Source organism: Poeciliopsis prolifica, unplaced genomic scaffold (genome assembly GCF_027474105.1).
Source record: "Poeciliopsis prolifica strain line A6 unplaced genomic scaffold, Auburn_PproV2 SCAFFOLD014, whole genome shotgun sequence".
Taxonomy (NCBI): Eukaryota; Metazoa; Chordata; class Actinopteri; order Cyprinodontiformes; family Poeciliidae; genus Poeciliopsis; species Poeciliopsis prolifica.
Genome location: NW_026562389.1, coordinates 1912556 through 1926984, shown reverse-complemented (window position 1 = coordinate 1926984; position 14429 = coordinate 1912556). Strand labels below are relative to the sequence as shown.

At 40.9% G+C, this 14429-nt stretch overlaps 1 protein-coding gene across 1 annotated transcript in view; it reads left to right on the top strand.

The window, feature by feature from the left end:
- ptch1 (patched 1) overlaps positions 1 to 14429 on the top strand; it is a 60111-nt gene that overhangs the window by 21956 nt on the left and 23726 nt on the right. The window contains exons 3-14 of the mRNA XM_055039845.1: positions 49 to 238; positions 401 to 470; positions 562 to 653; positions 1718 to 1916; positions 2415 to 2536; positions 4681 to 4828; positions 6266 to 6397; positions 6506 to 6661; positions 7560 to 7658; positions 8590 to 8715; positions 12616 to 12734; positions 13267 to 13915. Of these exons, the coding sequence (XP_054895820.1) occupies positions 49 to 238; positions 401 to 470; positions 562 to 653; positions 1718 to 1916; positions 2415 to 2536; positions 4681 to 4828; positions 6266 to 6397; positions 6506 to 6661; positions 7560 to 7658; positions 8590 to 8715; positions 12616 to 12734; positions 13267 to 13915 (2102 nt within the window). The remainder of the gene's footprint in view (positions 1 to 48; positions 239 to 400; positions 471 to 561; positions 654 to 1717; positions 1917 to 2414; positions 2537 to 4680; positions 4829 to 6265; positions 6398 to 6505; positions 6662 to 7559; positions 7659 to 8589; positions 8716 to 12615; positions 12735 to 13266; positions 13916 to 14429) is intronic.

The window sequence follows — 14429 nt, the reverse complement described above, 5'->3', positions numbered from 1 at the left end:
GGGTAAAAAAATAAAGACACCTTAATGACTGAATTCTTCTTTGTCCAGTCGGTGGGCGTGTTAACCAGGAACTGAAGTACACACGACAGAAGATGGGGGAGGAGGCCATGTTTAACCCTCAGCTGATGATCCAGACACCGCGGGAGGAGGGAGCCAACATACTAACGGTAGAGGCCCTTCTACAGCACCTGGAGTCTGCTCTCCGAGCCACCAAAGTTGATGTTTACCTTTATAACAGGTAACTAATATTTTCTGTCCTTATCTCAGATGTTTGTGATAGAGCTGTAATACGTTAAACTCTGTTTATTTTAAAAGTCCATGTTGTTGACTCTCAAAGCCTGCCCTGATAAAAAAAAAAAAAAAAAAAACTGAATGCATATCTCATTTCTGTTTGTTTCAGACATTGGACATTGGAGCACTTATGCTTCAAATCAGGAGAACTAGTCACAGAAACACATTTTTTGAATCAGGTGAGACAATCTTTTGTTTTAATATTTACTCCCCATTTTTGAGACCAATCTGTCATTTGGTATGAATTCTGCTTTGTGTTTATCCAATCAGATTATAGAAAACCTCCATCCCTGCCTCATCATCACTCCTTTGGACTGTTTCTGGGAAGGAGCTAAACTCCATCCTGGAACGGTCTATCTCCCGTAAGTACCACATTTCGACATATTGAAATTGAGATGAATAATTTTAGAAAATTCCAGCCTTGTACTGCCACATGTTATCTGCTCGACTATATTCTGACACGCACACGGAGGGCCGATGGAAATCCTAATTAGGCACACATAATCGCTTTTCTATTTGTCAGGTCAGTTAGCAAACTGATCAAAAAATATTTTTGGGGACGTCTCTGACAGCTGAACTTCTCCGCACCGGTTAATAATGTTAGCTCAACTTAAACTGCATCAGGACGCTTTCTTCTGCATCTTCTTTTTGCCTCTGGTTGAAGAGGCTACTTTAGCACATTGAGCCCATCCAAAGAGACACCATAAAAGAGCAGGAGTGTGTGCATGTGTGTCCTGAACTCATCCCCTCTGAAGGCTCTATTGTAGTGGTCTCTGGCATGCGTATCGCTGGAAATGGTTTTCCTCCAGCCCTGGGCCTCACGCCATTGTCTGACCGTTCTGTTGCTAATAGCCTGCTGCTACAGTAATACTCAGCAGACCTTTATCTCTGCATGAGTTTGTCCACGCAGTAAGTGTGTACCTTCGCCGGTGGTGCATCCATGTGTCTGTACATGTGTGAAAGCATACCGGTTTGGGTTGCTGTCATCAATGGATGTGTACATCCCTCTGTGTGTGTTTCCTATTTGTTTAGGATAGTAAATAAACCTTTTTACTATGTTCTGGTTGGGAGGTTGGGAATAATAACTTAAGCCTGGTTAAGCACGTACAATGTAGTCAGAATGAGAGATTCAAAAAAAGAGAGATTGGAATGTGTGAGGAAAGGAGAGAATGGAGAAACAAGATCTGGGATGGAGCAGGAAATTACTTGTTGCACGATGGGAAATGGTCACCTAGCACAGAAATGATTTACTGCACTCAAAAGTTTTAGCGTTTGTAAAGTTTAGATATTATATTATATTAGTTCGCAATACAATTAAAAAAATAATAAGAAATGAATCTCTTACCCTTTTCTAAAAAAAAAAAAAGGTTTTCTTCAAACAGTGGTTGGGAGAAGAGAAGCTAACATTTGCTTTTGAACTTTGCAGAGGTGAGAACGCTATGAAATGGACCAATTTTGACCCCAAGGGATTTCTTGAAAAGTTACGAAGATCAAGCTTTCATGTGGATAGCTTTGAGGACATGTTGGAAAAGGCGGATGTTGGGCATGGCTACTTGGATAGGCCGTGTCTGAACCCTGCTGACCCCGACTGCCCCGATACTGCACCCAATAAGAACTCAACTAAGGTTGGTGCATGACTACCATCAAGACTGAAAATGTTATGCATGCATATGCAGCATCAGCAGTTCATCAATTCAATCAAAAACTGGTGGTAAATTTCAGCTTGCATTTTTCTATACAGATTTTATCCAACTATAATTGTAAATTTATAAGTCTAATTGAATTAAAAATATTAATTTAAGTAAACTAATTTGAGTTAGCAGAGTTTCATTTAACTTGTAAAAACTGTAAGGTAAATTACAAACAAGTCCAAGAAGTTAATTTTCTTAATTTAAGGAGCTCTTAAATTTAAACCTCAAACTTACCTTACTAAAACTCACATAAACCCTGCAAAATTCTTGATGGTTAGTGCATTCTGCTGGGTTCTGATGGGTACACTGATTACAAAAACTATGTATTTTTTTCATTTCAGACAAAGCCTGTTAATAGCTGATTTTACTATGCATCTTTAGTGCGTAGTATCAAGTTATACATTCTCAACTTCTGCTTTCTAATTACAACAGCCGTTCAACGTGGCACGGGCTTTGAGTGGTGGCTGCCACGGTCTGTCCAGGAAATACATGCACTGGCAAGAGGAACTCATTGTAGGAGGCACCACAAAGAACGGCAGCGGACCCCTACTCAGGTAGCCTACCCAGGCTTACACATCCGCAGATTCATAAGAACACCACAGGGATTCTAACAAAGCTTATTTTGGAGACGCTGGATGTTTTTTGTTCTGTTACGCTTTCTGAGTGTGCATGTGTGCTGTATGCGATAAATCTTGCAGTCATTAGCAGATTCCAGTGAAATTCTAAGAGCTCCAGCTGTTGCTCCTCAGCTCTGGCTGCACTGCTTGGACTCTACCCTCCCTCTGACTCTCATATACACAGAGACGGGCACAGAGTGATCTATTGCTCAGCTAGTCTCTTCAAATATACAGCAATTTAAGTTACACAGATTTAAGTCCAACACAAGCACGGGGTCAAAGCTTGTGGAATTGGTGATGTGCATACATCATTTACACAGTTTCATGTTCAAACCATGACTTTTGAATACCGAATGCATACAGAAACTCAAATCTTATTGAAAAAAAAAAAGCGGGTCTATTTTGCAGTTAGAAAAATTATTACATATTTTGCTTGCACACTTTGTACTTGCTAAATTAGGGCGTTTATGGCACAGTCACGTACGTAGAAAAGTACATATGCACGTTCACACACATCCTGCTCGCAGAGTACAGTTGGCTGCATTCTTTGTTTTTTTGCGGTTGTGTTTTCCTGGCAAAGTTGGGTCATTACAGTGCTGGTGTGTTCCTGCACTGTGTGCGTGTGCTTGTGTGAGTGTGTCAGTGTGCTGCTGCTGCTGGCACTCGGTTTCTACATCTTGTTTACTAACTGCCACCATTACCGTGATTATCACCATACCACAAAGATCACATTCATAAAGAGAATGACAAGCTAATGTCTGCTGTTTGTTTCATTGCTTTTTGATGATGTGAAAATACACGGACTGACTTGAGCACTGTTCACAAGTTGCTCTCTCGTCAGGTCTCATTTGTTAATAACTAATCACTTACACTACCTTATTGGCTTGCTAATGTGCTCATTAAGGCTGTGCAGTATTCGTTATACTTGATATCATGGCTCTTCTATTCAGGTTTCTTGTAGAAGGCATTTCAGAGGGAGGCTGCAGTAGTACTGTGTATAAGTAAAGTTATCCCTGATTATAGCAGCAATTTGTTCATTTTATGGTTTTAAGAAGAACGGTAGATGTGGGGTGGACAAAACATGATGTCTTAGACCTTATAAAGGGAAAATAGGGCCAACAGTGGACAGAGTTTGTCTTGTAATTGGTAGACAGAGCTGGCAAGACAATTAATCCGCCTTGCTGGTGGTGCTCAGAGGGCCAGGTGGTGCTGGTGCATGGTAGCCTCCCCTCTGAGGGGAGCTGTGGCTACAGCTGAGTAACTTGCCACCATGCAGCAAGTCAATCGGTGAATTACTGAATCTAATTGAACCGCTTTGTCGACCTCTGGACTTGATAAATTGCTATACAAGTATAATACATTTTTATCATTTGGAATATTTTTGAGAATCTGAAAATAAAAATCTCAGAAATGATGATGGATCTAAGAAATAGATGTGCTCCTAGTGACATTTTTTCAGCTGATTAGTCTGTAGGATTCACCTTTCTAACTGCATTATTTTTTGTAGTGGTTAAAAAAGGTGTATCAAAACAGGATTCTTTTAGAGTCTAGAATGGTTGGAAAAAAGTCTAAATAGTCCGATCTAAAACTTGCATTTTTCATCCACCCATTCACTTGTACATCTATTAGTTCTTCCAACTACATGCATAAATGTGGCTGTTCTGTTCATTCCTCCATCCATCAATCCACCTGTTGTACTTTTGAATCAAAGAAGAATAAAAAAAAATAAAATGAGTTCTGTATTTTGTTTTAGAACTCCTCCATTAAAACTGGAACCCGCGTTGTATGTGTGTTTTCTAGTGGATGTACTCCTGGAAGTAGCTTGTTTTTTTTGGAAGGTGGGTTTGATGCTCCTGAATAAGTGATATTTTGAAGCCTTCATGCATCCCTTGTCAAAGGTTGTTCAAAATACAACATCTCCTCTTCCTATCTGGTGATTGATGCTTATTAGTTGATTATAATAAACCCAAAGACAGAGTGTGACCAGAGCACTTTCTTTTTGTGTCTTTAATGTAAGCAAATGTAACTCTGTTCCTTGTCCTTGATCCTTTCAATATTCTTCTTCCCTATGTGCTCTCCAGTGCTCAGGCTCTACAGACCATGTTCCAATTGATGACCCCCAAGCAGATGTTTGAGCACTTTCGGGATTGGGATGAGGTTTCCCACATCAACTGGAATGAAGAAAAGGCCGCAGCTATACTGGAAGCCTGGCAGAGGAAATACTCTGAGGTGAGGGCTAAAGGCTCAGAATTGGGGGGAGGAAAAAGGAAAAGAGAAAAGAAATCTTCCCTAAATCCTCTACAACCACACAGTAAATCACAGGCCGGATACAGGTGTACACGGAACGGCCTCGTCTAAAGCCCAGGCCCCTGATAGATAGTCAAACCTCTGTTGGTGTGTGGTAGAAGGGATGAAGCTTCTAGCTGCTCATTGGAGAGAAGCGATAGAGCAAAAGAACATGCGTGTCTGGAATACATTAAGAGAGTGCTGGATATCTCTCTTTTCTTCAGCTTAACTCTCACACAAACACACACACGCATGCAACAATCCAGAGCTCACACACAATCACTTTCCCAGCTGTGGCCCCATTGGTGGCTTATGTGTGACATCATCTGGTCTTTGTTTTGGGAGGCCCAACTCTCTGTTCCACATGACCCTATACATGTGTGTGGTATTGATCTTTTAGTTAGGGAATAATTGACTGTAAAATTAATCATTGAGTAAGAAAAGAGATGCCAGATATTTTCAGTGTGTGTTTTGGTGTATGAATTTTTAGGCGTGTCTGCAAAAATATGCATGCATTTCAGTATGTGCAAGTTCACATGTGGGTGATCTAGTGTGTGTTACCTAATGTGTGTCAGCCAGCATTGCTCCCCACTGAGCTGTAACAAGAATTTGAGGTTGAAGCTATTTGTCTGTCTGTGATAGTAAAACACAGAGAGAAGGGATCATGGTTCCGTCTGCACAGGCTCCCGCAGTGCCTCGCAAAAATATTTAAAAATGTTGAACTTTTAAACATTTACTATGGTACAACCGCAGACCTAAAAATATTTTATTAGAATTTAGTGTGTAAAATAAAAGAGAAAGTGCTGCATTATCATAAAGAAAACGTAAGAGGATGATCAGTTTTTTTTTTTTTTTCCTTTTGTTTTTATTGAGACGTTACTTTTTAGAGCTACTTTAACTACAAATCCAGTGTTTTGGGTGTGTGACTACCAGCTTGGCATCTCTTGAGTCAATGTTTTTTCCCCATTTTTCTTTGCAAAGTAGCACAATTTAAGACTGAATGGAGAGCATCTGTTAACTAGGGCTGCACAATATATTGCAAGTCTTTTGTTATTGCTATGTCCCTGCATTGAATATAAATATTGCCAAGAAAAGCTTGGACTATGCTCAGTATTAGCCAAATATTAAATACACTGAATTTATGCCAGTAATGCATGTGGCTATACTTGTTTAATATAGCATAGAATGGTATAGTTTTCTTCCGAACATTATGTCTTGCATTCAGGCCCAAAATTTAAACTTGAGAAATCAAAGTCCTTTTTTCCACATTTTCTGCATTGCATTTTTATGAAAAATGCCTGTTTAGTTTTATTGCCTGAGCTCTTTCATGTCTGCATTAGTTTCTGCCTGAGTCGCTCTCTTTTGTCTATTTCTCTTTAGGTAGTGCTGCATAGTGTGGCAACAAATTCTTCCCAAAAGGTCTTGTCCTTTACCACCACCACTCTGGAGGATATTCTCAAGTCTTTTTCTGATATCAGTGTTATCCGGGTGGCCAGTGGATACCTGCTGATGGTGAGAGCCCATTCATAACTAAAAGCAAATCCTTTACTAAAGTAAATCTCATAGATATAAAGTTAAAGCATGGGGAATGTGACTGATTGTTTTCCCGTCTGTGCTCAGCTGGCCTATGCGTGTCTGACCATGCTGCGGTGGGACTGTGCCAAGTCCCAGGGTGCCGTGGGGCTGGCTGGAGTCCTTCTGGTGACGCTGTCTGTGGCGGCCGGTCTGGGCCTCTGTTCTCTCCTGGGAATCTCCTTCAATGCCGCCACCACGCAGGTACCTCACGCACATGATGGCAGGCAGCTTCCTTTCATCCATCAGTTAGTTGGGTCAAGGTTTCATTAATTGGAAAAAAAAAAAAACAGGAAGAGGACCTGGCTCAATCCTTCTTACCATGGAAGAAAAGGGAAAACCTGTAAGCCTGCAAACACCAATAAATTGGTATTTCAAATGCACAAGCAGACAGTCACTTATTACTTATATAAAAACAGCAAAGTCATTGGCCTCCCTCCTCCCCCCTCAAGCTTCCTGTCCTGATTTTAATTCCATTAAACTGTGGCCACACCTGAAAAGGTGCATGTGAGCAAGGTTCCATGCAAACCCAAAACATAAAGTAAAGCTGGAGAAAGGGTGTCAAAAACTGATTGCTGATTGTGGGACGAACTCCTATATGTGTCGCCACCATCGCCTGTTACGCCTTTTGTATTCAATTCAATTCAGTTCAGTTCGTTTCGATACATCTCCAATTCACAATAAATACTCTAACAAGGCACTTAACAAAGAAGTCCAGTTCATACCAAGAAATATATAATTGAATCAAATAATCCAACTCAAGCATATAGATACATTTGCATTCAACTATGTGTATTCCAGTTTTATCCTAGTAATACTATAATTGAGTTAAATTCCCTTAATTAGACCAACTGATGGAAGTTATCTAATTCTAAAGAGTGATGGTGGATTGCTGGAGTTGTCCATTTTGCAGCAATCCCTCCCGGCCAATCATATTCTGACAGCTCTTTCAAGTAACTGAATACATGTTTTGTAGATTTAGTATTTCTAAGAGATAAAATAAAATCTGGTTAAATCTTTAAGGACTAACTTCTCACTACCATCACCTGTAAAAGTTGAAGTGGATTCTCAGCAGTTCATATTTGTTGGTTGCCATTTGCAGGTTCTTCCCTTCCTGGCTCTGGGAGTCGGAGTGGATGATGTCTTCCTTCTCGCCCATGCCTTCAGTGAGACCGGACAGAACAAGAGGATACCATTTGAGGTGAGGCAAACATCCACAGTTACGCTGATCCAGCTCCTTTCATGTCTTATCTCCACTGAGGAGGAATGTGTGAAAGCCTGTCTGTGCCTGTGAAGTAACATCACACAGCTCATGTGCCACACACTTAGCCCACTTATCTAAGCAATGCTCCGTATTAGAAGTATGATTTTTCTCACTGCTTGTCAAGCAATCTCTACTCTTTTTTTCATGTCTGTGTTCTTTTGCCACAATTTAAGCTCTTGTGTTGTCATTTTAGTGTAAGCATACACAAATTGTATGTTTTTCTTTCCATACGAAAAGTACTTTGTATGCTTATAGCGATTTCAAACGCAGATTGTAACACGCAGCGTATATCTCTCCATCTTCACATGGGACGTAATTGTTTGTATTTTGAACAGTTCATCTCCAGACATGTATTTGCTTGTTTTTGTTTTCCGTTGCTTTCCCCCCCTTCCAGCTCTCCACTCCCTCCTCCCCCCTTGAGCTTCCTTTGTGTGACTTAGATGAAAACTAAACAGAGCTGAACTTGATCTCTGCTGTCTGACACACATAAACACACACACACACACAAGGATGGACACGCCTGCAGATGCTCCGTGTGTGGTCCCGCACGTCTCCGTATCATCACTCAGTTACAGAAAAAAATATACAGGGCTGTGGGAATGTGTACTACTCTTTGTTTTGTGTCTGTTTTCTGTGAGAAGTGAACATTTCTGCTTTTCCTCCTGGACCTTAAAGTGAGGCAGACAGGCCCAGGAGAGTTTTCCAAGCACTTCAAGGCTTCAAAAAGCTTCCCAATCACTTTCAGTCATGCTGGTTTTAAAATAATTGTTCATAATCCGCTGCATTACACATCTGCTTCTGGCTGAGGGCTGATCAGAAGTTTAATAGCTTTTCCCTCCATTTGCTTTGCTCTTTCTGTCTGCGTCAGGACCGCACTGGGGAGTGTCTGAAGAGGACTGGGGCCAGCGTGGCTCTCACCTCCATCAGCAACGTCACGGCCTTCTTCATGGCAGCCCTCATCCCCATCCCAGCACTTCGAGCTTTTTCTTTGCAGGTATGCTCAAAGCCTCAAGTGTGTGAGAAAATCCGTGCGAGATCTTTGCATCCAAAATTCATGCTACAGTAGTCATTGCCTCCAGGTTGTCGCTTTATTGATTTCATTCATCAAACTGAAGGCAGTTGTGTATTTTCCACTTAAATCAACCCACTCTTCTCCCTCCTTTCTTTGAGGCTGTCAAGCGGTGGTCCCGGTCTCTGTCCAGATTGCGGCCGAGGTCCGTGTAACTGAATCTGATTGCATGTGCGAATGGGTGTTCTTGGATCGCCTCGCTTTGGTTTTCTGTGTGCGAGAGCTGAGCAGAGGCTCGTATTGTCTGTGTGGGAGGTTTGAAAAGCAACAGACTGTCTGGTGTACGTGTGCGTGTATAAGTGTGTGTGTGTTCCCACACTAACACTGAGCGAACCAGCGGGGAGCTCTGACTTCTCTAACATCTGTCAATAATTATAGACGTCACCAGAGCGGTGTCTGACAAAATGCCTCCAATAATCACAGACTTGTGAATGCTCCCAGTCGTGGCGTACAAAGGGAAAAAGAGATGAAACTATTGATGATTGCTTTTTGAAAGGTATAATTTTCCCAGTAGTAGAGTGAGAGTAATTGAAACATGTTTTAAAACCAGGTAGCAGCTTGTTGTTTGGTCAGTAGTATAACACTGGCTATGAGCCAGCAGTGTCAATATGATAGGTCTATTATGAATTGTTTCTTTGCAAAAACTAGGACTTTTATTAAGTTTTGGCATAGGAATATTGTACTTTTTTCATTTTTGCTGCAACCAGATCTTGTTGCACAAAATTGTCCTATTGGATATTTCTGATCAGGGTGAAGAATATCAATCTTCTATCGAGTCGCAGTTACAATAACTCTGTTTTGCAAAATGAGTAAGAAAAGTAGCTCCACCATTTTCAAATAATTTTTAATCAAAAACATACACAATACTAAGAGTTTCTCACCTGAAAAATATGTGCCTTTACACAACATCTGTCTTATGATGCTAAAGTTGCCTTCTGTTCTGCCAGTTGTTTTGTCTTTTTTTTTCATTCAAAAACATGATATAACACAAGTTTAATCTAAAATGGTCAGATTGCCTGTTATCGGCTGAAAGCTTTTCTCTTGCAGCCTGAATGAAGTGTAGACATATTGTAAATACTTTCTAAGATCTTTGACTTCTCTTGAAGCACATTGTACAAATTTACCAAAAAACAAGATGTTGGTTTTGGGGGTGAGATCTTGTAAGGAGAACCAGAACCTGCTCGGGATGTCTGGGTTTTCAGAGGGGTTTAGCTTTACTGTTAAATTTAATTTAGGCGGAGCTTTCATTCAAAACAAAAAATGGAATCGTGCAGTTGGAAATCCTTTAAAAACTTAGTAGAAATCCAAAAAGGTGAATTTTTGTTTTGTTTGTTTTACATAGACAAAGAAAAAAATTCATTTATGTCATTTCATTGCAATCTAACATTCAAACTATAGTTCTTTTTGAGACAGGGGAAGGAAAAAAATACATATGTGCTCAATTATTCCCAGTTACGTAAGTGACAGATTTTACTGCTGAAGTTGACCAAAGTGATCGTCTTTCTCGGCTTTTCTCCTCTTGGGCTCAAACTCCGTTTCTCACACACGTATACACTCAGCCGAGTGAGGTAAGATGTCGCCACGTTGAGTACGATATTAGCATGTGTGGATAGATGGCTATAGTACAGCAAGTCTGTCAAACATGATCCATTTACCCCGTGGGTCTAATCCATGCCGCCTCATTTTGTACGCTTATGTACCACACACACATTCGCATGCCATGCATACTTTGTACTTGTGGTTTTGTGTATAATAGAGGACAAACTTCATGGATAGAAGATGAAAGTTCTTGCTTTTTACTGGCAAAGATGTTTTTTTTTTCTTTTCTTGTGCCTCTTTATCAGCGTTAAATGCTTCCTGTGGTTGATTGATTTATCATCTATCCTCTCCTTACTTCACTTCCTCCCTTCAGGATCGATTAAAATCCACAACACAAACTATGACATGGTTTCACTCCCATTGACCCAGTCAGAAAGTGTGTTTTAATGTGTGTGTCTGGTTGGTGTTAAGGTGTGGTTTAAGTGGGAGGCTGTACAGTTTCGCTGCTCAAGATATATATGTGTTTATGTGCATTTTTGTGCATTTTTGTGTGAGTGTTGTCTGTGCAGCCGCAGTGCCTGCTCATCACCTCAGAGCCTGCGGGCCTCTGGCTTCTTGGGTGGTCTGGCACACACATGCGATTGCGTGCGTTTGTGCGCACGTGTTTGTGTGTGCGTGTGTGTGTGTGTGGGTGTGTGTGTGTGTGTGTGTGTGTGTAGTGGTCTGGCAACTACGCAATATCCAGATTGTGTTCTGGGCAGGGACCCAACCCCCAGCCTCTGCTCCAGTGCACCACCTTCAAATACTTAACCACAACATTGTACTGGCTTCTTTTACACATACACACATGCCTTGCCTTCTCCCTCACCCCCCTGCTTTTTGTTTCTCCCTGCACAGTCTCTGTTTCAGTCTTGAAAGAGACTAAAAATGTGTTGAAAGGCAGTTTTTTCCCTTTTACGTTTGCAAATTTTATTTTTATCTGTTTGAAAGCCACGCCGGTCTTCTTTTTTTTTTTTTTTTTTTTTTTTGTCCTGGCCATTCATCTTCATAGTTGTTTTTACAGTTTTGGACTTCATGTCTTGGATTGTAAAAGTTAGACTCTTTGGAATAAATACTTAGTGTTTTGCTAAAGTATTTACATCCCTTATTCACATTTTATCATTTTATCTTGTTAAAGCCACAGATCTCCATGTACTTCACAAAAATTTTACACAATAGACCAACATAAAGTTTTCCATAATTGTCAAGAAGAAAGAATATAAACAAAACTTACAACCATTGATGCAAATTTTTTACCACTCTAGAGCTTTGACATGGCTATTTTAGCATAAATAAACTTTATTCTACACCATTCTAGAGTTGCATATTTTGTATTGTCTTGGTGAAAGGTGATCCTTGGTTGCAGTATCAAATCGCTTACAGCCTCTAACAGGTTTCTTACAATGTTTCCCTGCATCTAACTCTCACTATCATTTCATGAACTAAAACTCGGATATGTATTAACTAGATCATTGCAAAGATAAAATAAAACCCATAGGTGTTTGTCGATTTCTATTATTGTTCTGAACTAAGTGCATATTTATAGTATTTAGAAAATCATATTTCATGTTTGAGGAGTCCTTTAATCTTTGGTTATGCTATAAAATGCTTCTATGTGCCTGGAAAAAGCACAACATTGCTCCGTTAATCTTCATCAATTTTAGAATTAATGTATAAAATTGTATGTTCCCAGCTATGGTAATAGCTTCTTCAGAAAGCTGACTCACTCAATGCTATCTTTCACTTGTGATTTGTGTTAAGTGTGGTGAGACAATGTGTTTGTAAGTTGATAATGGAACTTATTAAATTGAGGGAATAAACTGATGCTGCAAAGTTTTTTGCATGTTAAATGAAAGGTTACCTGACATAAAGATAATTGTCAAATGCTCATGTGACAAAATGGTATAGGGTTTCGCCTCAGAACTTACAAGAATACAGTGATAGAGGCATTACTGAACAGTTTGTAGTTGATTAGAAAAATCTACTTCAGTCTTGAAACTCTTGAGAATTGACTTTGAAATCCACTTTTGAGCATCTCAATGTCTTCATAAGGGGCTTCTGAAGGCATTTGATCCCCCTTTATTTTTATTAAGCAGTTCTAGAGTAAATAAGCACAAATACAAATGCTTAAAGGTTTACAGAATAAGAATACTTTTTCAAACATATTTATTTTTTGCATTTGATTGTGTCTCTCTGTGACTCTACCAGCTCTTTGGGGATAAAATGGGGTGTCTCTGTGTCTTGCAGGCCGCGGTGGTTGTGGTGTTTAACTTTGCCATGGTGCTGCTCATCTTTCCTGCCATCCTCAGCATGGATCTCTACAGACGAGAAGAAAGACGCTTTGACATCTTCTGCTGCTTCTACAGGTGAGATCAGTTCCTTCATTTGTGAGTGATTGCTTTCCTGTTATTTCCATTCACGATTTTTTTTTTCTCTGTGCTTTCATCTTCTTAGAAATAGCTTCAGGACAACATTATCTCCCAGTTATCCATACAATAATCCGTCTGAATCAGAACCTAATTAGAGCTAAAGTTGTCTGTGTCTGCCTGGCTGCTCGGTTGTTTTGCTGTGTGTTTATCTGTCACTGTCTTTATTAGACTCTACCGGTCTTCCTGCCAGCCTGGGCATGCTTGTTGGCACTGCGTTAGTGCAGATGTGTACTTGTGCTATTAAATTCCATTGTTACCGCTATATTTCATGCTGTTGGCGGAGGAAGATCCAAAATGCCAAAAGGCTGAACAATATTTCTAACAGATGTAATGCTGAGCTCCATTTTACAAAACTGAAGGTTTTAGCAGTGCATTTCATTTTGCCATGACGTTTTTTTAACTTATATATATCAAATCTCACAGCTGTTCCTGGCTTCATTTTTTTCTTCTTCTCTGTCCACCTCCAAAGCCCATGTGCCAATCGAGTGATTCAAATCGAGCCTCAGGCGTACTTGGATGGAGCAGACGCGGGACACTACAGCCCTCCGCCATCGTATCGCACATCTCCTCCTTCCTATCACACGCCTCCACCGAGCTACAGCAGCCACAGCTTCGCCCAGCAAACCCAGATCACCATGCAGTCCACAGTGCAGCTCAGGACAGAATACGACCCCCGCACGCAGGCCTTCTACACCACAGCCGAGCCCCGGTCGCAGATCTCTGTGCAGCCGATCAACCCAGTTCAGACGAGGGGCAACCACAGCGGTGACTACTACAACAACAACAACAACGTCAGCAGAAGCAGCATGAACAGCCGAGGCAGCAGCCTCAGCAACAACCACGGTGGGAGCAGAGGTAATGGGGGCTCCTCAGGCTCTGCCGCCTTCGCTCATCACTGCCCAGCGCCCACATCCGGCGCCTGCACCGTTCCTCAGGGTGACTCAGCCTCTACGACCAGCCAGAGCCCAGAGAACAACAGCTCCACGCGGGACCTGCTGTCTCAGATCGGAGAGGCTTCAATGGGTCTGCACTGCCTCGAGCCCTCCTGCTCCCGCTGGACCTTGGCCTCATTTGCTGAGAAGCACTATGCGCCGTTCCTTCTGCGACCCACCACCAAGGTCAGTTTAGCTCCTCAATACATATGTTTTTTAGAAAATGAAAATACAGAGAGAATTAATGTATCTGTGTGGGCCAGTGGTGTGTTTTTGTTTGTTTGTTTGTTTTCTTCACTGAGTCACTGGGGTGCTAATTTGAATGGGAGGGTTAGTCAGAGTGAATTGAGGAAGACGAAATCTGGGGTGGAGGTTGTGGTCATGTCTTTTGTGAGTCATACACACTCAGCAAACTGACCTCAGTCTGGGTGACCACTCTTCTCAGCTAAAGTACACCTTGTGGCCTTTACTTGACGAAGTGTTTCACAACATACGATGAACTGCATAAGTATTCACGCACACATTATGGAGGGATTTTATGTGATTAACAAAAAATAATGTGTCTACATGAAGAAGAAATAAACAGAAACATATTTTTCTAAGTGTTTGACAAATGAAAATCCCAAAATTGTGATATGTGTTGGTATTCAGTCCGTATTGCAATTACAACCTGTTCTTTGCAAAACAATTCAAGCTGAGC